General features: G+C 36.3%; 2 protein-coding genes across 3 annotated transcripts; both read left to right on the top strand.

The window, feature by feature from the left end:
• Positions 1-9,297: 9,297 nt before the first annotated feature.
• On the top strand, positions 9,298-13,964 carry LOC133515964 (homeobox protein 10-like). The gene is made up of 3 exons (XM_061848618.1): positions 9,298-11,545; positions 11,786-11,858; positions 11,949-13,964. Exons 1-3 carry the CDS (start codon positions 10,898-10,900, stop codon positions 12,878-12,880), a joined length of 1,653 nt encoding a protein of 550 aa, XP_061704602.1. The 5' UTR covers positions 9,298-10,897; the 3' UTR covers positions 12,881-13,964.
• Positions 13,965-18,975: 5,011 nt separating this feature from the next.
• On the top strand, positions 18,976-22,502 carry LOC133515962 (homeobox protein Hox-D8-like). 2 transcript variants are annotated; one of them, XM_061848616.1, is made up of 5 exons: positions 18,977-19,247; positions 20,586-20,700; positions 20,991-21,179; positions 21,491-21,584; positions 21,695-22,502. In XM_061848616.1, exons 2-5 carry the CDS (start codon positions 20,683-20,685, stop codon positions 22,276-22,278), a joined length of 885 nt encoding a protein of 294 aa, XP_061704600.1. In that variant the 5' UTR covers positions 18,977-19,247; positions 20,586-20,682; the 3' UTR covers positions 22,279-22,502. The 2 variants fall into 2 exon arrangements, with proteins under 2 accessions (XP_061704599.1, XP_061704600.1); XM_061848615.1 differs by having other exon boundaries at positions 18,976-20,700.
• Positions 22,503-22,599: the final 97 nt, after the last annotated feature.

Below are 22,599 nucleotides of genomic sequence, written 5' to 3'. Positions count from 1 at the left end.
GGCCCTTTATAGTATGCCAGAAATGTACTCTAGGGTAAACTTTCCTAAATCGTACCCTATCAAGTTCTCGTTTCTTGAAACTGCAATAGCTTTGCAAGTACTAGAAAATTTAATTACTAGTTAGCCATGTTACATACTTGAGCAACGACTCCACGCTGCCGCTGCATTAAAAATCGGTCAAAATCTAAGTAATTTTGCTGTCTCAAAGTTTTTTTTTTGGTATTTCATTAGATTTCCATTTTTGGTCATGTTGAGCTATGTAATTTAGAAGTTTCTTGCTTAACTTATTTACGTTTTAATTTAGTTCTCGTAGTAATCTAGACGTTCATACGCCAGCCTGGCAGCTATTTCGTTGAATGGCAAATTTGTAATCGTTAGTTATTTTTTCCCTAATTCGTACTAATAACTTTATTTTATTTCGTACCGGTATTTCGTAAAAGAAGATTCCCGAAATTTATGCTGGAGTAGACAAAAATGCTCGTAATTTTATTTGTGACGATTACAAACAATTACAAAATACAGTTAGATATGCTATCCATCATTTAAATGTTCGTTTTATATCTGTGAGGATTCCACATTAATAAGATTAATAAGATTAGTTATTAAGATTAATAAGTTAATTATAATTACTATTACTTATACATGACAATGGCTATGATTATGAGACTGATATCAATCATAGGATATCAAGTTTACCATACGGATACTCGTATATGGATACGATGTAGGAATATACTGGTACGTTTTAGGAAGGCTTAAACCTAAATCGTACCTTTTCCGGTTTAAATATTTTTCTCGGAAGTTATTTAAAGTTAAGTTCAATTTGTGATTTTAGAAACAAAATTCACTGAATAAACAAAATTCTTGAAACATCAACTGAATGTTTTTCTTATTTATATTTCCAGATAATTAGCATTTTTTCTAAGAGGGTACGAATAATGCAAGATTCCCCTATATTTCTTCCCCGAGATTCCTCGTTAACTTTGTATGAATTGTGATTTCAAAACGTGTACTTATTAAGCAGTCATACTTTGCCAAGTTCCTGCAAATCGACACTCCGTAGGGAAGTGTCATGACGAACAGATGGCTGACCGCAAGCACACGATCATAATGTGTATTTTATTTACCACCTTGTCATACAACGGAGTCAAGACGTCACAATACCCATGAAAGGCCTTAATCTCAGTTCAGTATTTCCCAAAACATTTTGGAGTCGAGTCCAAAATGTTAGCCCTACTATAACTTGATCCCTATATTTTCTTCAATCCTTCTTGTGTTGGTATCTAAGCATTGTGTAACAGCCCAGGGACAAGCGGTAGGTACTCAAAGTTTGAGACTCGCGTCACTTGGTCCTGCAGGTATTCTCATTAGCCGCGGGGGAGCGTTGTGAAACGAACCAGAGTAACGAGATCTAAGAAATCAGATAAGATCTTCCTGATACGATAATTGCGTAAAGTATGGCAATTCAAGTGCATATAAATTAACAAGGCATACAGCAGCAGTCCCATTGTCGTATTCGTATCTCCCATATATTTTTGGTAATTTGTTTGCGATACGGCAATATCCTTGAAATTTTCTCTTTAGGCACGGCAATTTAATACTCTGTACACTGCAACCTCCAAATTCCACAGGAACAACACTGTACGAAATTCTTAACATACCTACCTCATTGCTATTTAACATAGTTGTTACGATTGGATATAAAGACTGTGGTTGAAATGTGTTGAAACTTGTACTGTAAATGTTTAGTGTGAAATAAAGAATAAAATATAAATTTATATTATTATATAACTTGACACTTAATTCCTAATATCGCTTGGCGGCAATTGCATTACTGTCTTGCCCTAGCCAAGTGGTTTCCCCAAGCCCTCAACACAACGCGCGGTAAGCTATTGCAATGACGATCTTGTTTCTTACTAGGAGCTTGCTCTGAAGACTTATAGGTTGAGCATTTGATCTTTATGGGGACAGTGACCTTAGATGTAGGCTTTTCTTGGAAGGTATAAATATCGCAATTTAAAAACAGGCAAATAAATAAATAGTGTATATTTGGATACATTGCGTTAGACACAAGTATAGTTATGGAGATAAAAATTATAAATTTTCAATGGCGCTGAAAGTTTCATTAAGTAGTTGCAGTGTGTGGACTGTGGATCCAAGTGCTTGCTAATGGTAACTTAACTTTATTGTCCTAGTCCATATACGCTACCCAAAGTAAATATGTAAATGTATAATTATGTGTAATAAAATTTCTGAGACATTCCACCCTCAAAACAAAGGATTGTGGTAACTACAAGCTGCACGCTTAAAACAAATTGTAATCGCAAGACTTCACGGACATTAAATATAAGAGCGCGTTAGAACAATTCTCGATGTCACGACGTAAAGCAGAACACAAATATAAACACAAAGAAGCTTTCACGACAACACTAGGCGTAATGTTGCAAGCTAAGACATGAGCTCCAGGCGGTTTCAACTGATATTTTAACAAAAAATTTGGCGCCACTACCACGAGATGTGAACGAGATGCTGTGAGTAATATCAAATTGAGATTCCAAAGTTCGAATAAACTAACTCAGAGAATTCACACTGAGGTCAGGTACCTAATTTATTCTTTATTTCATAGACGTAATCGGTTTTATGTTAAGATAAATATACATGTATGTACCTAGCTTACTTACACTTGGAGGCCAATTCGAACGTACACTGATTTCGAATGATATCTGAATGATGTCAATGGCCATGACATCATTTAGACGTCATTTTGATGTCAGTATACATTTGAATTGGCCTGCCAGATTTTATAGCCATTATGAAAAGAACTGTTTTGTGGATACTCGTAAAATCGACGTCCACATGTAAGTATATAATATGACACTTTGCATTTTAGAAATGTAGCAGCGACCCATTTATTAAAATTTTATTATACTTACCTATTTAACATAATGTCTGTTTTCCCGTGTGACTCAGATGACTCAGCAAAATGGGGTTAATAAACTATCGCAATCATTGACATTTTGATCGATTAGGTGGACAGCTGTTTATGTAGAGGGTTACGTATAGCCTAGGGAATCGATGACATACTTAGATAGGGACTTGTTGTCTATCGTGAAGACACGATTTAGATGGTGATATTCTGCCAGTTCTAAGCTTGTAAAATTGGGAGATGTAGTATTTTGTAAAATGTGACGTTCGTTTCAAGTAATTGACGATTTTTATTCCAGAGAAATAATTAGTTAGATAGTTTCTGAAAATATTCAAGTAAAAAAAAAAAACAGATTTCCGTTAAATTATATTTAATTGTATTTATTTTCAAACTTCTGAAATTACAACTTCGGGAACAAATCAAATTACGTATTAAATATTTTGATTTGTGTTTTTTGAGTAGTCACACTATTTAATATCCGTCTATTGGCCACTGAATAGTTTAGTCGCTTTTTCTTTTGTATATGATATCTAGTTTATTTCAGTTTTTATGAAGTTGATAGAATAAGTAAGTATTAAAATATACTACCTACTAAATATCCAACGGAATCGCTATTGTCTCGTGGCTATACCATCGGCAAACTCAAGATGTCAGTACGGGAATACTTTCCGGGAGTCGCAAAGTTCCGCAAGTTACGCTGCAGGCCGTACATTCCCAATAACACAGGCAAGCGAGCTATATTCTAGAATGAACCAGGTGAATGTGACCTTCATTACCGTCACAACTATACATCATCAGGGAGCGTGTTTTATACTGGATAGCTTGAATCTTTGGCCCGAACTTGGTAACCGAATAGAATAACGTCCATGATTCCGGCGCGGTCCGACGCGACTTATGCTGACCGTAAATTTGCGAGTGAATTCATTTAGCTGACAGACGTTTGGAATTTAAGTTTTGCTTGGAGCTTCTAGTCAGGAGGTACACATAGACCACAAACAATAGTATTAGCTATAAGGTCTAGCTCTATTAAGACCTAGGTCTTAATCAATGTAAGAGATGGACATAACACATTGACCTATGCAAAAATTGCTGACAGTATAATAATTTTATTAAATATTAATATTATAGGACAACATTACACAGATCGACCAATTCCTACGGTAAGCTAAGGCTTAATAATAAGGCTTGTGTTGTGGGTACTATTGGCGCTAAACGACATAAAAGTGCTGCTACGCCAAATTGGTGTTACGAGACCATCCATAAGTTTTTGATTAACGATTATTGTCATTTATATATTTGAAATAAATATACAGTCAGAGAATAAAATTGGTCAATTTGTCACTTTTTAAGCCAATCGATTCCATTCCTCACCAGTAGGGCTAATATGGTCGGCTCTTTATCATTTGTCACTATGCCTGTCACGTTACAACAGGTACGTAAAGTGACGAGCATAGTGATAACTGATAAAAATGGAACTATGCTGCCACCGCAGGATCAAAAGCACAAACGGGAGAAAATATTTTTCATATATTTAGTAAGCAATTAAGTAATACCTATGTGTGTAATTATAAAACCTGATGACCAGTAATATATGATCACGCGCCATATTGCGCAATATCATCGGAACTAAATTTTTCATAATAAATTGAATCTGTCACCCTATACATAAGAATAACAGCGCCCTCTTGACAATTATCATATATTTCTGGTCGGGCTTTACACATCTATGAACAATATCGATCAGAATTATGTAAACAAAAACAATTAAACATTACGTCGTTATTTATATTTTATAGAATTTACCAAAAAACAAAATTCAAAATTTAAGTAGGAACAACCTTCGAATGATTTGCTACACTAGCGCCATCTGTGGGCTCGTGTTGTATTCAGGCAGCGTGAAAGCCTTCTACGTGAAGGTTGCAATGTTCGTTGGATGTGTGTGCATTAACCCTTTCTGTTTAGACCACGAATTTTCTTCGAGATGGCAGTAGGTATTTTAAATCAGAGTAGGTATACTGTGTTGGAGGTAAACTTCTCACTGAACAAATGTTGCTTTCAAATTAAATGTTTCTGAATTATATTACACGCATATACATTTTTTCAAGTAGGTAACCGTTAATATTAGGACTAAAACTGCACTAAGAAATCTTAAAATTATTAATGTGTAAGAGCTGAAAAAATTGGAGAATATTACAAAAATCTCAAACAAGTTAAATATAAACTCACCATAAAATATTCAGCTTGCCTGTCCACTAAAAACACTCTAAGGATCCACAACAATTATCGTTTTATGTTTCCAAACTTAAAACAAATTCATCTCAAAATTACCCAAAATTCCACGGTCACAACGAAAGCTCACAACCACCAGACAGTGAATAACCAAAGTCAGCAGTCTGATTCACTTCGGCGGGAAAAAGATACTGTTTTGTATTCCGTCTCTATTTCTCTCACAGGCATCTGTATATATCTATCTCAGAGGTGTCGATTAAACTAAAACCATTACGGCGAGAACAAAAAAGGTCCCCTCAGTGTAAATGGCAATATATCATCGCTTGACATCCCGCTTAGGGCGGTCATTCCCAACGCGTACTATTCGACTGGGAATAATCAGTATTACCTGGTCTCCAACCACTAATATCTGTTATGGACCACGAGGTCTCACTTATACTGGTTGATGGTTAACGGCTTGCGATAGGAACATGGCTAGGATTCGGGCTGCTTTTGTCAAAGGCAGTAAATTTACTGCAGTAACGGTTGCAATTTCGATGTCCTTGGATTATGTGCAGCTGTTTAATCTAGTAATAAAAAAAAAACTTAGTGATAAAACCTGTGAATAGGAAATTTTAAAGTAAAATGCCAACACTTGACTCCACGAAGTACAGTCTTCGAGCTCTTTGAATAATAAAACCTAATATATATGTAGGGATTTCATAAATATGTAGTAAAACATGTCTCCATTATTGAATATCTTCCTCGAAAGTGACTGCCATTTGACCTTCCAACCCCGAAGAAAACTAGGCCTCATTGAGATTAGTCCGGTTTCCTCACGATGTTCTTCATCGAAAATCGTGAAATTGTTGCAGGAAACGTTTTGACGAAGGTCAAGGATCAAGAAATTTAATTTGACGTATCCTGCAGTAATTTAGTCGGCACCGGCAGCTTTACTGTCAACAGCATCACTGCCGCAAATGTCAAAACCGATGTTCCTGGCCGGATACTTGACATTTTCGGCAGTAATTTCGCTCCGCGTTACTACGAGTACAGTAGTAATGACCGGGATATAAACCGTGATTATGATTACCTTTTAAATTGTTTTAGAGCTCCCTATATTTCAACGCAGTTACATGCATCCTGTAAGTCTAGTGAAACTAACCGTGAATCATTGAAAACTGTTACAGCAGTAATTCTTATGTAGTTGAATCCGAACGGCCCCTTAACACCTTCCTTTAATATAAATCAAGCTAAGCCGTGCGAAGTACCCAATCTCACGGGCGCTGCCCATCTATCACGTAGCACAATGCCTTTCGAAACCAACAGTTTTATAAAAGGACTTGTAAGGACATATGACTTTTCGGTTAAACACGGCGATGCCATCTGGTTTACTTTTGAACTGGGAGTAATTCCGTTTGTTCCTGTTGTTATTAAAACTAGAATTGGCCTCTAGGCTAGTCATTTTTACCTAAAAATATAATAAATACATACCGGGTCTGTAACAGGAGCAAAAAATTAAACTGTCGATTGTACACAATACTCCTCAAACTGACCAACATTTGTTCAGCGACTTTTTAGCATAATTTAAAAAATTTATTCCGAATTTTATTATGTTTAAAGGGTAATTTACTTATATGAAAAATAGGAAGTCTACAGATTTCATATTTTTTTAAAGTTATTATACAAAGCTGTCATTGTAATGATCCATGCTGTACTTCAGAATGTTATTGTTATATGTGAACACCTTGTAATACCATGATTAGCAATCAATAAATAATTATTCTGATATGAGGAATACAATTAATAATATTTAAGCTATTTGTTCGTGTTACATGACCCACCCGGTATATCAAAAATCTAACAACCTATGTAATTAGTCGCTTTTCTTTATTTTTTGGCACCTTGTATCTGGTTATCTTAATGAGTCGGTGAGCGTCCCGACTTGCGTAAGAGCTTGTGGTTTCGGTCCGAGTGTTGAACCCACATACCTATAGCAAAGACAAGTGAGTAATACGGACTGTCCATCTGAGGTTGTCAGGGGGCCTACCGCGAAAACCGAAATTCGCAAATTGCGGGGATTTTTCTCTATTACTCTCACGAAGACATAATAAGAGTGAAAGAGAAAAATGCCCGCAATTTACGGACATCGATTTTCGTGGTAGGCCCCCTGAACCCATCGACGTTCGACATATAATTATTATAACGTGTTACTTAGGTAAGTACTCAATATTTTTAAAAAATATAATCAAAATTTCATAACGAAAATAAGTATACGTAATGAGACAAAGAAATAAATGATGGCGTGAAGTCTGATCAGTGATTCACGAAGTTGCATGATTAATAATCGCGATTGATCGTCATTCATATAAATATTATTAAGGCAATTATCAGATATTTTTATTAACGCCACATAATACAGGTATTTATCGTTTCGCTGCACAGAACTAGTCAATCGGTCGGTCAATCAAAAATGGCAATGACGCTTCTTATTGTTTCGTTTTTTTTTATTCCTTCGGCTTGACGAACAAAAAAATACTGATATGTGGATTAAAATACCATTATACCTCTATACAGCATACGGCTTTACACCCTCCTACTCCTCCCAGCCTAGTTGGTATTGGTAGCCTACAAAGCAGGACGTCCCGGATTCAAATCTTTGTAAGGGCATTTCTTTGTATTCATTACAAATAAATGCCTAGGATTTGATATTTAAGTATTTCAGTACATATTTATATTTACTGATAAAAATGATATACTAAGAAAACGTGATCAGGACCAACCACCACCCTCCAGCCTCGGGCACTAGAGGCTTTGGTCACTCTTAGTATATGACATTTGTTTCAGTTTATAATGTATATAGTAGTGTTTCTACTTGAAATAAATAGGAACAAATTAAAATATTTTCTAACAATAATTTAATTTGTTCTAATACTTCTACATTCTTTGTTCAATGTCATTATATTGTCGTCTAATAGCCACAATACAAGCCTTATTGAGCATACTGTGGGACTAGATCGATTTTGGGAAAGATTGTTTGGAAACATTTATATGGAAACTACACTAAGTATTTATTCTTTACCTGTCTCTGTCCACAGCATATCAAGTTTTATCACGCACATGAAGTGGGTTAATTGGTAGATATGTTCATCTTTAGGTTCAACCAACTAGAACAACCTACTACTGCGACGTACTTTCAAGGTACTTTGGGTGCGTAGCCAACGTTCCAATCGTTTACGCTCCGTAGCGAACTAAACGCAACTGTCACTGTCGCACTAATATGGAAGTGATAGAGAGAGAGATGACTACGCATCGCCACGGAGCATTGGCTAAGGACCCAGGCCCTTGTTTCACAAGTGATAATAAAATTGTTGCCTGACATTGACAACTTGCCGGATACCGGTAAAACGCGGTGGTTTTAGAAAAAACTTGGGTTACTTTGATTCTATTAGGGCCACTTGCACCATCCCACTAAACCGGGGTTAACCGGTTAAACCGTTAACCCAGTGTCAAATTGTACTGGTAACTATGCTAAACCGGTTAACCCCGGGTTAGTCATTGGTGCAAGTGGCTCTTAGAACTATATATTATAACAAATTAAATATTTTCAGAAAATATTCAAATATCATAAAATATCAATAACAAAAACGAAAGTAATAAAAACAGAATTGACCTCCAACAAGAACACGACGCTAGTGCAAGGTAGAGGTGGCCGGGTTGGGTAGGGCTGCAGCAGTGTTAACCGAACGTTAATTAGAATTGACCATTAACCATTGCAAATTGAACCGTAAACTGTAGCCGTCCGTTACGCGGTTTACGGTTCAATTTTTAATGGGTAATTGTCAATTCTAATTACCGTTCTGCCAACACTGGGCTGCAGCATCATGGCTGAACCGTCATTGAAACCGAAGATAAGTTGGATAGATTTGAGTCTGTGGCGTGGCCTGCGGATACACATGCTGGTAGCTCGGATTATCAAATTCATAATTTTGGATATAAAGTATTTATTGTTATTTGTGGTTTTAAAATTAATTCAGTTTAATACGTCCCTATGTTAAAAGTTTAGGCGCAAGTTTTAATTCATGCGTATTAATGAAGAAATAAATAAGAACGTATCTCTAAAACTTTAGGTGCCGTAGGTTTAGAAATCGTACCGCTTTTTTAGATCACAATGCGGCTACCAAAAATTTAATTAGTAAATTTGAGGATTTTCTCTAGTGACTTCATCGATTTGGATCCTGATTCCTGATCCCGGCTTTCGCTCGATAGAAAAAAAAAACACGAACATAGGTCTAAAAAAATTGATGCACAAAACCTAAAAATATTATAATTACTTCTAATTTCTTCTGTTTTAATTCCAGCTGCGATCCTGCCGTTACGTGCACTTCAGCTCGTTTGTGATGCGCGTCCCGCGGCCGCTGCTGGAAACCATCGCGAGCGCGGACTTCTGGCCGAAGGGTGCGATATTTCGGAAGGGTGTGGGTCTGCCGAATCCCACACCGGAACAGGGGGCACAACAGAAAACTGCGTCACCAAAATGATTTTAAGATTTTTAACAGGTTTTAATGATTCACGGTTGGTTCACTACACTAATATTATCAAGGTTCATATCCCGGTCGATTTAAGTTTAAGATTTTTATTATTATATGTATGTTAGTTTTTAAGATCTGTATCTATGGGACTTTGTTGACTGGAAATAAATATTTTTTTAATGTCATTTTTTTTTTGGGAAGTCATCGATTACATTTTATTGTTAAAACTTGCAACAAATTAAAATTCAAAGCACGATTTCCGCGATCTTGAGCACGCACATCCAACATCCATCTTGCTCAGGCTTAAGCTCAGTGAGAGTGAGAGAAGAACATGAATCTACGGGACCTTAAAGAGCTATAATTACGAGAAATTGACGCATATGCCCCAACCTTGACCTATCCTTGTTTTAATTGGTTTTTAATCACTTAGATTCACGCGACCCTAATACTTAAAATATAGTAGTTGAATAAGGATTTAAGTGTTTATTTATTAATTTCTATGAGTTTAAATCCCTTCAAACCTTGATTTACGAAACGTCATGCCACACCGATCCAGTATAACCTTGCTAAGCAATCCTTGGTATTATGCAAGCCTATAACCATGAACATCTAGTCAAAATATTGAGTATCTCCATCTTTGTCGTTCTAATATGCAAGAGTGAGAGTCAAATAGACGAAACTTCGGTTTTCGATTAGCACCTTGTTTCAAGTACTGCAGTTTCGTTGTAAGCTATAGGTCAAAATGATCACTAATATTGGTATTATTTTTATTTTATTATAAGTATTGAGGGATCTTTTAGGTGACCACAGTATGTAGGTATCCTAAGTAAGTATGTTTGTTAAGAAACTTATAGTTCAAAAAAGTGACTAAATGCACCAATAGGCACAATGCTTATCGGTTGAAGACGAAGTAGCAAGTTAAAGTTGACAGATGTGACAAGCGTTTTAGCTACCGGAATACCAGGATTTTAAACTATTATCTTGTGTCCATTTACTATCAGAGACCCGGTATGTCCGTCTTATCGCACACCGAGAAACCTGCCATGTACAGACACGACACACTAACGAACAAAGTCATTACCAAATTAACGACATTCAGGTGAACAAAAAAGCATTTTGTAAACAAGCCTCAGTCAACACGGTCGTTTAAGTACTTTCCTACTTTATTATGTTTTGATATCATTATTTTTCTCGTAAGAGTGCTAAGTGTTCCTGATTGAGTGTTATAATAATGTCAACATCTACCCCGTCGCCTCCGAGCCTGCAGTCGGATGACGAATTAGAGGATTCTAGAGATTCAACGCTGTCTCAATTCTCTACGGCAGCGACCTCAAGTCACATGTTGATGTCTTCACAGAAACGTGAAACGAAAAACAATGTCGTGACGTCTCATGGTGTTGAAGACATTTTATCAGAATGTGGACCCTATCCTGGCACCGACAACACGTTTCCAGATTGCAAGGTGGAGGTCCTTTCCTCAATACCCCATTCATTCGTGCAAGACTATAACTCAAGAGACTCAACAAGCTTCAGCATTCAAGATATACTTGGACTTCCACAGGCCTACAACCCAACGAATACTCAGGACGACATTGAACCTAGATATGACTACCAAATACCTAACTATGAAAACATTAGTAACAGCCCCAATAATACCTATGCGCCAGGAACAGAGGACACGGCACAAGAGGACTGTATAGAAAAATCAGGTCACATATTTAATCCAAATAGCCATGACGACAACCAAATTATATACAATAGAAGTTTTGCAACTAATGAACCTGTTCGGTGTCACCAGAGAAGCAGTTTAGGCAACGAGTTAGCAAACGATCCAGGCAGAGAAATCAATGATTTACGTGATTCCAGTTTCACAACTCAGGTAAATTTACCGTTATACAAATCAACACCTTATCGTCCTAGCAATAAGATATAAAATTGTTCAACCCAACCACAAAAATTACTAGTGTGATTTACCACAAGACAACCGGATCCGTAATGACAATTTAATTTTGTTGAATCTCGTGTCAATTAAAGAAATAGGTAGTGGTAAATTCATTACCTATCTGTACAGAAGCGAAGTGAGTCGTATTAATAGAAAGTTTTTATTTTTATTTTTCAGAATACATCGTGGAACAACAAATCTTCAGCGGCAAGCATATCTATAGCCACTGCATCTTCGCTTTCGGAAAACGGTAAGATAATAATGCCATTTATTAATTTAGTAATTTCATTCAAAGATTCTATTTAAAGCGATTATATTAAATACCTAATTATTTTTACAGAAATGTCTACGGAATCATCATCGTACCAGAAAGGGTTTACGAAGCGTGCTCGAACTGCCTACACAAGCTCACAACTAGTGGAATTAGAGAATGAATTCCATCAGAACCGATACCTGTGCCGACCGAGACGCATTGAGCTGGCTAACTATCTACAGCTGTCAGAACGCCAAATAAAGATATGGTTCCAGAATAGGAGGATGAAATATAAGAAGGATAACAAACACAACAAGCCTTCCTCATCTGTCGATGACAGCAGTCCCTCAACGAGTTCCAAAGGTTTATCACCAAATCAAGATCATAAGATGAGTCATGGGCGAAGCTGCGGCGGACACGATCGACATCGACGTCTACTCACGGACAGCCACGTATCCCACCATAAAATATGCTTGACTCCGAATGATGCCATATCAAGACCACCGGAATACCCGTCGATAAACACGTTGAAGTCCGTGATAAAGGGCCCGCAGAGCTCCAGCGAGCTACCGTCTTATACACCTTTATCTTATACTTCGTACTACGCTGCAAACGCCAGCAAGGCTTACTCACCGCTGCCGGACGTTTATCGGTACTCGAACGATGAATCACTTCAGAATTCGAATGCCTTGTCCACGCTACCTGCCGATACCTATGTTCCGAACGGCGTGAGCTTAAAACTAAACGATGATATCTCGAGATACACGGCAACGTCATCGTATTACAATCCTTTATCATCTGGCGTCGTTATGCATCCGCCGACCTCTGAGTCTTATGGGTTCAGTTCTTCGATCCCGGCTACGATTCCAGCACCGACATATGAAGATAGCAACCTCCACACTCGGTCTTCCCTGCCCCTGCCACAGGACCCTTACTATTCTTACTTGATCTCGTCAGATTCGGCCAATCAGCATCCTTCTGCTTCTAACAGCAAATATTCGTCTTACATATCGCTATAATTATCTTTAATGGGGACATAGGTAATGATCTACTTAAATATTACATAAGCCTGACAGTTTCTATGGTAATTAAAAACTATTATTTGTATAAATCATCAATTCCTATATTTGTTGTTGATAATATTTTTATACGTTAGTAATTCCGTTAATAGTTTAATTGTTAAAAAGTTTCCTTATAAACAGTTAGAATTGTTGTGTATTTTGTAAATAAAATACTATATTTTTGTACGATAAGTATTGAAAAGACAATAAATAAAACTGTAAATAAATACCTATGATATATAAAATCTTTTTATTTTACATTATTAGTTATATTCATGCTTGTAGCAAATTGCGATTATAGCACCTTAATTACTGAGTGAGCCTAGGTCCAAACAAATCTTTAATTTTAAAATGAATACAGTAATTAATACACATATGTAGATTACAATATAATGAATATGTTGCATGTATACTTACTTGCATTGTTGAGTAACAAACCTATATAGGTACTAGGAAATGTATTTTCTGTAGTAGGTATAATGATAAAAATAATTATATTCGCAAACCTCAATATCATTTTTAAAGACCTATCCATAGATACCCCACACGTATGGGTTTGATGAAAAAAGATTTTTTGAGTTTCAGTTCTAAGTATGGGGAACCCCCAAAATTTATTGTTTTTTTTTTCTATTTTTGTGTAAACATCCTAATGCGGTTCATAGAATACATCTACTTACCAAGTTTGAACAGTATAGCTCTTATAGTTTCGGAAAAAAGTGGCTGTGACATAATCGGACAGACAGACGGACATGACGAATCTATAAGGGTTCCGTTTTTTTGCCATTTGGCTACGGAACCCTAAAAAGTACCATACGGTCGGGAAATTGATTCTTTAGCAAATTACGGTTCACTTTACACTGTACAACTGTAGCATAAGTATGTAAAACCAAATTTACATGAACCACAAATTGCTAAAGAATAAAGTTCCTCGACCGTATATTAAATAAAAACAACAGAAAAATTTGCAACTCTTTATCAATAATACTGCAGCTGCTTAGGTACCGTTTTTAGAGTTAATAATTTCTGACAACATTTTTAAGTTATGGTGTTTTACAATTTGTTGCAAACCTTTATATATATATATATATATATATATATATATATATATATATATATATATATATTGTTCAACTATGATTCAATATCTCATATTATAAAATTGTATAAAGTACGCAATTTACAAATGATCTGAATTTCCACTTGTAAATTTAAGTTACTAAATGACGAGAAAGTCCGGTTGTATGACGTACTTCCAGACATTCTTGGGTAATGCTAATAACAGCGAAACTTGAATTGTTAGGTATATATTTATAATCTTATCGCTGACAGAACAGGCCAAACGGGGGCTATGAATAAGTATCTTGTATGTGCATTACAAGCATAAGGGATTACCTTTGCAGCGCTTTGTAAGATTACTAAGAAGAGAAAATTTTTGCAATAAATCAAAAACGGCTGGACCGATCATATTCGCTATAGTCTTCATTGTTTTTTCTTTTTCATACTTGTTGGACCTATGGTTCAGAAGTTAGAGTGAGGATATTTCTTTCTTCTGGAGCGATTATTTCCGAAGATATTAACTTTATCAAAAAACGTTTTTTGGAGACCCTTATTTGTTTTGAATGACCTATCCAACGATACCCCACACTGTTGGGTAAAAGCAAACATATATATATCTCTTTTTGTATGGGAAGCACCCTACAATATATTTTTTTATGTAATTTTAATTTTACCGTTCTGTTTTCATGCACGATTTACGTCTCCATGCCAAATTGCAGATTTCTAGCACTAACGATCACGGAGCAAAGCCGGGACGGACGGACAGACGGACGTGGCGAAACTATAAAGGTTTGTAATAGGTGACTACGAAACGCTTAAAATAGAAACAGATTTGCCAAGTGATGTGACTTACACGTAATTGTGTGCTTATATTTTTATTACTAAGTGATGAAGGGATAACGTTTTATAAGCATACCTTAACTTTTTGGCTGTTACGGCTATTAGGTCTAAAAAGGCTGAATACAACTTTTTTCCATTAATATACACCAAAAATATTAAGATATTAATTATTGTTTTTTCAAGGCAGCAATGTTTGGCATAGCAAGCAATGTTACACTTTTGTTAGGTATTCCTGCGGTACGAGTATAGATAGATAGCTAACATATAACTTTCATTGAACAATTGAAGCTAAAGGATCTTAGGTATGGAATCGAGAGGTAAAAAATATCAGAATGGAGACTAAGCAACAATAGTAAGAAAAAGAAAATAAATAACGGGTCGTAATTTTTTTTGTTGTCATGTTTAAAAAAAAACAGACGAGTGCTATTGCACGTCTTTTTAGCTGTAAACTACATTTACAATATTATAAGCAACACTCCTTCACATTTTTTGGGGACAAAAACAAGAAAACTATAATAATGTTGACCCAATCATTAGTTCAAGTCTTTAGGGTTGAAACGCATCACTTTCAATCCGCTTCATAGTTAATCAATGAGCCTTTCAGAGTACGAAAACTTAATAATAATATCGACGTAATCGCTGTGTAAATCTGATACTAAAGTATCACTTTTTTATTTCAAATTTATTTGTTGTGAACACATACGAGTAGATAAATTGGCACAATTCGTACAAGGGGTAGCTTCATACAGTCACTCTTACAGAACAGAACAGCGTATTTATTACAGCTTTGCGTGTAAACGTCGTAGCCGTTGCCGAGAGTCAGAGGGCCTACCGCGAACCACGTTCGACGTGTTGCCTCCCTATCACACTTAAGTACGAATTTACAAGTGCGACAGAGAGGCAAAACGACGAACATGGTTCGCGGTCCACTGGTGTCCACGAAGGGCACGAAGTTAGCCGCCAACGCAGCCGTCGCAAGCGACGTAAGAGGAAGTAATGTGTTTTTGCACTGCAATATTTGGAGCATGTTCTCAGATGTTACGTGCAAAAAAAGATACCTAAATTTTATAATCTGTGGCCCTAGTGAAAAAGGGTACAAGTCTCTGGCAGTTTAGGTGTTACGTGGAACTTACACCCCTTTACACCTGCGCTGCCAGAGACTTGTACCCCTTTTCACTAGGGCCACAGTATTGAACTATTGTCCAATTGTAAGTAGCTACGACCACAGGAGCAAAAAAATTAAACTGTAGCAGTGGCGGATTTACAAATTTTCAAGGTATAGGCTGAATAGTTTTTGCCGCCCTTGCCTCAACAATTGTCATATCATACATTATTTTTACAATGCAACAATTTCGTGGAAATTGCACGTAAAATAATTTTTCGGTATATTTTTGAGCTAATCGAAGCTCAATCATGTATGGGCGGGGTAATGTATCAAGAGACGCGGCAGCGGCTCACGCCAAGTATTAAAAAAAAGCGTATGCTATTTACACAATAATGAACATTTGGTAAACGTTAATAAATAATCTTTATTGCGCTTTCAAACAGTTAAAAATAATCGACTCCGTCAAGTCGGAATCAATGACCAAAATTACTTACGACGAAATAGAAGTTCGTTACAATGCCTTTTTGCGCGATTTTTTGTTGGCAAAATCATCGATGATGTCGTCGTAAGTAATCTTGTTCATTAATTCCGACTCTATGCACAAAAGAGCTAAAGCGTTTAATTTTTCTTGGTTCAAGGTCGATCTCAGATAATTTTTTACCCTTTTGAGACAAGAAAAGCTTCTCTCACCAGAACAATTCGTCACATAGGCCATACGAAGGGCTATGTCCAAGTTCGGATAAACGTTCTGCAAACTCTGCTTTCGCAGAAACGAAGATAGGCTCTCTAATGATGTAGAATCTGGCTTTACGAAAATGTATCTTATTACTTATCGAAGAGGCGAGAGGCCGATTACTGCTTGAGGGGCGGCGAACTAGCTGTTTTACTCTAGAATATGGAAGTTTGCTACTCTCGGAATGTGCAATGACAAGTGAGAGATAAAAGTCATCGACAAAATTTGTTGCAGACTTCTATCTGTAAGACATCAGAAAACCGTCATAGAAAAATCTTTTTGATTTCTATGAGGTAAAAATAAAAAACGTTCCCCAAATTTGCCGCCCCCAAAATCTGCCGCCCTAGGCTCGAGCCTACTAAGCCTGCTGGTAAATCCGCCACTGAACTGTAGGCTGTACTCCTCAAACTTACCAACATTTGTTCAGCAACTTTTAAAAATAACTTTTAGTTTGATTTTTAGAACACTTTAAAATTTATTCTAAGACGCAATGTAAGTATTGCGAATTTTGTTATGTTTCAAGCGTGACAATCAACGTCAATTACACTGATGGCGTCCCACTTTGTCGCATACCATAAGGACGCCTTGTCAGGTTATTCGTATAAAGATACAAGCGAATCTCGTCCTTATAGCAAGAGACAAAGGGACACGTTTTGCCGGCCGCGTTCACATATAATTATAACATATCACTAGTTATAACTTTAATGTTTCATAGCATGTGATAATTATAGCAATGCGTATTAGACGAAAAGTAAATATACCGTATTACCATTATATCAAGAATAACATTTTACATATCGTTGATTAGTTAATATAAAAGTATGCCATATATTACATTATTCCAAATAACGGTATATCAAACTATAATGTACGAAAAGTAATGATATAAAATGTAATGCACCCCACATTTATATATAAAGAACATATGACGTCGTCGACGAAGAAATATTGTCTTACAGAACCCTGCCTGTACAGTGTTACATTTTGTAATGTAAGAAATGTATGTCTTTGTTGATAAAACATTTGAACGTTTAGTTTATTAAAGCATTGCTATTTTCATGGGCAATCCTACTTGATAGTTATATTATGTTGATGTTTTCTGAATGTCTACTACCTATGTAAGAACGTACCCCCTCCGAGAGGTAGATTCGTACATTCGACTTTTACTAAAATGTAATTCATTCATTTATTATAAACGTTATTCGCTTCTAATTTTTTGGCAAGCAACCAGAATGTATGTGAAGTGTTATAATGATTGATCGAAACGATCTATCTATACAAAATTGAAAATATCAAAGTCACAAATGGCTCCTCTACACGATGGCCCAGTGCAAACCAGTCCTAGGGACGCATTTATGCGTTAGAGGGAATAAGTGATATTGCTATCTCATTCCACCGCATAGCTGCGTCCCTTAGACTGGCCTACGATGGGCCATCGTGAAGAGGGGCCCAAAAGTGTACGAATAGTGCCCATCTATATAGGTTTTATTCTGCTAAATTAAAAATACATTTATGTAGGTGTATTAAAAATTATATTTAGGTATGTAAGTACATCATTAACATTCTTTAAAAAACAGTTATACCACGTCAATTACGCTATTAATTAACAGAATATATTTTCACTAGTTGGTCAAAATTTAAGTAGAAGCAAATTTAATTTCAAATATTTTAGAACCGAAGTTATTCCTTGAACAGCTTCCAGCTTATCCACGGCGGGCTGCTCGCTGAAGAGGGCACAGTATCCACCAACACATCAGTTCTGAGTTCTCTAGGACACGACTGGAACCTCACCGATATAGCTTGCTGGCCTTGATGCTCCACATCCTGTCGTCTCGCCCACTCTTTATACGCCAGGACCACGGCAAGGATTATCAATACCAATAACAACATTATTAATGTTAATATTAAACATCTTATATAGTCCGGTAAGAGCTGGATGCTTGGAGTTTCCGTTGTTGTAGTGAATATCTCTGATGATAGTGCGCAGTGGTAGGTTGAGTTCCAGCAAAGTTGCATGTTGCAAGCGAGGCCATCTTTTGACTTGCAGAATTCCATAATGCTCCAAAATTTGAAAATCTTTTCTTTTCTTGCCAGAATTTTCAAATCGCCAATGTCTGGATACAATTAAATATTTGTATTTTCTTTTATATATAAATTTCTAAATGGACGATGTTATAGAACGAATCTTTAACGATGCCTAACTATATCTAAAGAGCCAGCCATTCAACCATAGCTTTTAATTAATCGACGCAACGTCATTATCGGTAATCATTATACTGAGCACTATATATTAAAATCCTTTGAACTAATTGACCTATTAGGCTGCAATCATTACATAAAGTATCAATTATTAAAGTGAGTGAATCATAAATTCAACTCGCAGGAACTTTTACCATTAACGTTACTTCATTTGCAAATGAGATTAATTTAGATGACTTTATTTTTAGTGGATTTTGCATTTTGATATCAGTTAATCCGCGGAATTTCCTGCACACACAGTCATTTTATTAAACATATCCTGTAGTGAATTAAAGTAATTCTGGAAAAGATTTTTTGTGACAGTTTAAAAAGTTTTTTTACAACACAAGTAGGTAATGGGCAAATTTTATAAATAAGGTACCTCGTACTTGTAGCAAAGCCTTTGACCTACGACATCAGTGCCTAAGTATAGACTTATTACATCGGCTCAAAGTCAAATAATGATTCAACTAATTCTATCAGAACCTTTTTGGAGATTAAAATGTGACTGTAATACGAACGAAATAATCTAATATTACATTATGATACGAGTGCGATAAATAGGAAATTCGCAACGAGTGGCGATAGATTAAAGCACGACCGAAGGAAGCCATTTGAATCGACACGAGTTGCGAATTACCTATTCGCACATGTATAGTACGACGTTTTGCAGTAGATATGGCCCTTTAAATTTTCGGCATAGTTACGTAATGTGCTAATATCCCACTAGTGAGGTAAAGTAGCACCATATGTACTGTAATAGTACATTACGATACAAATGCGAAAAATAGGAAACTTGAAACGAATGGCGATGAATTAAAACACGAAGGGAGTGTTTTAAATCGACACGAGTTACGAATTACCTATTCGCACATGTATCGTACAACGTTTTACAGTACATATGGCCCTTTATATGTTCGACATAGTAACGTAATATGCTAATTTTCGCACTAGTGCGGTAAAGTAGCACCATATGTACTGTAAAGGTTATTATTCTCTAGGCAAGAAAAACAACTACGAGTAGACCAAAACTTAGTTCATAAGTAGCAATATTCGTATATTAAAAAGTGCAAGGTATGAATAATTAATAAATTATTATGACTTACATAGGAAGGACATTAGCCATGTTTCCTTTATTTCATGAGTTGGCCAACTAGTTTATAAGCGAAAGCTGGGTGTCTCGAGGAAGATCGTGTCTTAGATCTCTTTTCACAAATATTAGGCCACTTTGATAAGCTTAAAATTAGTAACAAATCTAAATATTCATGACTAGATATAATAAAATGTTTTAACAGGTCGGAACATGACATGTTAATACAAAACAAAGCGATTAATGATAGTGTTGTTGAGAAAAAATAGGAACGGTTACAACAACAAAATTAATCCGGGAAGATTTATCTCCAAATTTTTTTTTGCTGAGAACAATATATTTTATTACTTGTTTTGGCCCAACGACAAAACAAAACCATAAAATAAGCACCTTTTTTTCATTGTTCGCTAATCACCTTATTTTGATTTTTGGATATTTCAAAAAGTAATAGGGATGGCGCCTAATTACGGATTAACTTGAACCAATTACAATAGGGGTTCGGGAGAGGGTACAGCAACACTAATCACCTTGGTATAAAGGGTTTAGGACCCTGTGTTTGCTAATCAGTTGTCTCAATACGTTGATCGACAATGTCTTCCAGTGACGAGTTCAGTTTAGCCGAGTTTGGTCTGGCCGACGGCGGTGAAACCTGGGCTGTGGATGGAAACGTTCCTGGATGGAATTTGTTTCCAGAGTCAATGCCACAGACTAATGAGGTACTTTTTCCTTGTTCAACAAATTTTCTAAAGGGTTATAGTCGGACCAGGCGAACTCTGCATGAGATTTGCAATAACATTGGCATTATCATCATGAATGTCAAATTTCTATGAAAAGATGATGTTAATAATGACACTCCCACACTTTGTTTTGTTCAAGTGGTCGTAAAGTTTGCTTAGACGGACTCTAGCCTTGTTCTTCATTCCCTTTACCACCCTTAACTGCTTTTTTTTCAGTCTCATCTATTAAAACACTAAAATGATTAACAAAATATGTTATTCGTTTTCAGGTACAATGGCCACAGTACGAGCAACAAACGTGTATGTGGCAGGAACAGACGTCTCCGGTGTACCAACCGACGTTCAACCAAGCGCCGAGTATGATCCCCGTCCCTGTGATGCATACCGTGCACACGAGCCCTCACACTTTTCAGTTTATTCAAAATTGCCAATATGTGGCAATGAATACTTCAACCCAGGTGAGATAGTATTAAAGATTATACTTATAATAATAGTACATTACGATATGAGTGCGAAAAATAGGAAATTCGCAATAAGTGGCGAAAAGCTAAACACGACCAGAGTTGAGAATCACCTATTTCAATCACCTAACTTTTTACAGTACATATGGCCCTTTAAATTTTCGAAATAGTAACGTAATGTGCTCATTATCGCATAAATGCGCTAAAGTAGCACCATATGTACTGTATATAATTTTATTTTATTATTTCTGTACAAATAAGAACATAACCTTTGCCTAGGTAACTAATTAATGTTTTTTTTTTTTCAGTGCCAGCAAAATCCAGTTAATCACGTAATATCCAAAACAAATCAGCCAATGTTCAACAATGTACCATCAAAACACCACCGAGCGCAAATTACTCGTAAGTTGAGAACTATTCATTAAACTACAAAATATTCATCTATTTAATATTAACAAGGCGAGAAAAATAAAAATAAAAATATGTAATAAAATCATTTTTCTTATTTTCAGTGGTTCACAACACTCACGGACCTTCCAAAGCAATCATCAAGCGCAAGCGTAAAAGAACAGCTTTCACCACCGAGCAGATCTTAGCTCTAGAAAAGGTCTTTTGTAAAAAACCGTACGTGAATCGCGACGAGCGTCAAGCTCTCGTGGAACAGCTGCAAGTCACCGACAGAGCCGTCAAAGTGTGGTTCCAGAACCGTAGGATAAAGAGCAAGAGAGAAGAGCTTGAAGCTCTGGAGGCTTCTTCCGACTATTCGCCGATGGGCGCAACAGACTCGTCGGACTCCTTTAGACTGGCTTACGTAGAAGCTCAGATATCGCAAAAAACCGACGAATTCGGTTACGTCACGCTCGACGATCGCGCCATAAGAGAACTGGTCAGCGTCATCGATGAGCTGCTGGTTGAAAAAGTTGACTGCGACGTATTAAGCGAGGAAGATGTAGTAGAAAATGTGTTGAAAATGAAATATGAACCCGTATCCCCCGCTGCCAACTCGGATTGTTCTGATGAAGATGCTGCCAAGTGGAGGCGGCCGGATCCCGAACAATCCCTTAGGCAACTATTAGATATTCAACACTTTTGTTAATTTCTTCAATGGTGTCAAAGTTACTATATAATTCTCCTATCATGATAAGTTACATATGTAAATATAAATATATTTTATTCCAGTGTTGACATAATGTATTTAAGTTAAGATTTTTAATTAATTTATTGTAATTTTAAGCTTCGCAATTATGATACATAAATAAACAATTACTTAGTGCACATATTTTTTTTATCTTAAATCCTTACAACCAATGTTACCAGTAAATAATAAGTTAAAATAAAATAACAAGAGGGTACTCCTTTAAAATATTAATTGCACACCCTGCATACACAGAAAACATATACACAGAATTATCTACTT

This window comes from Cydia pomonella, chromosome 3 (assembly GCF_033807575.1).
Source record: "Cydia pomonella isolate Wapato2018A chromosome 3, ilCydPomo1, whole genome shotgun sequence".
In the NCBI taxonomy this organism is placed as follows: domain Eukaryota; kingdom Metazoa; phylum Arthropoda; class Insecta; order Lepidoptera; family Tortricidae; genus Cydia; species Cydia pomonella.
This window is presented reverse-complemented; position numbering and strand designations above follow the sequence as displayed.

What these genes read in the sequence shown, in the direction of transcription:
- LOC133515962 (XM_061848615.1), top strand. Translation starts at nt 20,575, where the DNA reads ATGTCTTCCAGTGACGAGTTCAGTTTAGCCGAGTTTGGTCTGGCCGAC. An exon ending in CAATGAATACTTCAACCCAG is followed by an intron (nt 21,180 to 21,490) that starts GTGAGATAGTAT and finishes TTTTTTTTTCAG; the next exon opens with TGCCAGCAAAATCCAGTTAA. An exon ending in CCACCGAGCGCAAATTACTC is followed by an intron (nt 21,585 to 21,694) that starts GTAAGTTGAGAA and finishes TCTTATTTTCAG; the next exon opens with TGGTTCACAACACTCACGGA.
- LOC133515964 (XM_061848618.1), top strand. Translation starts at nt 10,898, where the DNA reads ATGTCAACATCTACCCCGTCGCCTCCGAGCCTGCAGTCGGATGACGAA. An exon ending in ATTCCAGTTTCACAACTCAG is followed by an intron (nt 11,546 to 11,785) that starts GTAAATTTACCG and finishes TTTATTTTTCAG; the next exon opens with AATACATCGTGGAACAACAA. An exon ending in ATCTTCGCTTTCGGAAAACG is followed by an intron (nt 11,859 to 11,948) that starts GTAAGATAATAA and finishes TTATTTTTACAG; the next exon opens with AAATGTCTACGGAATCATCA.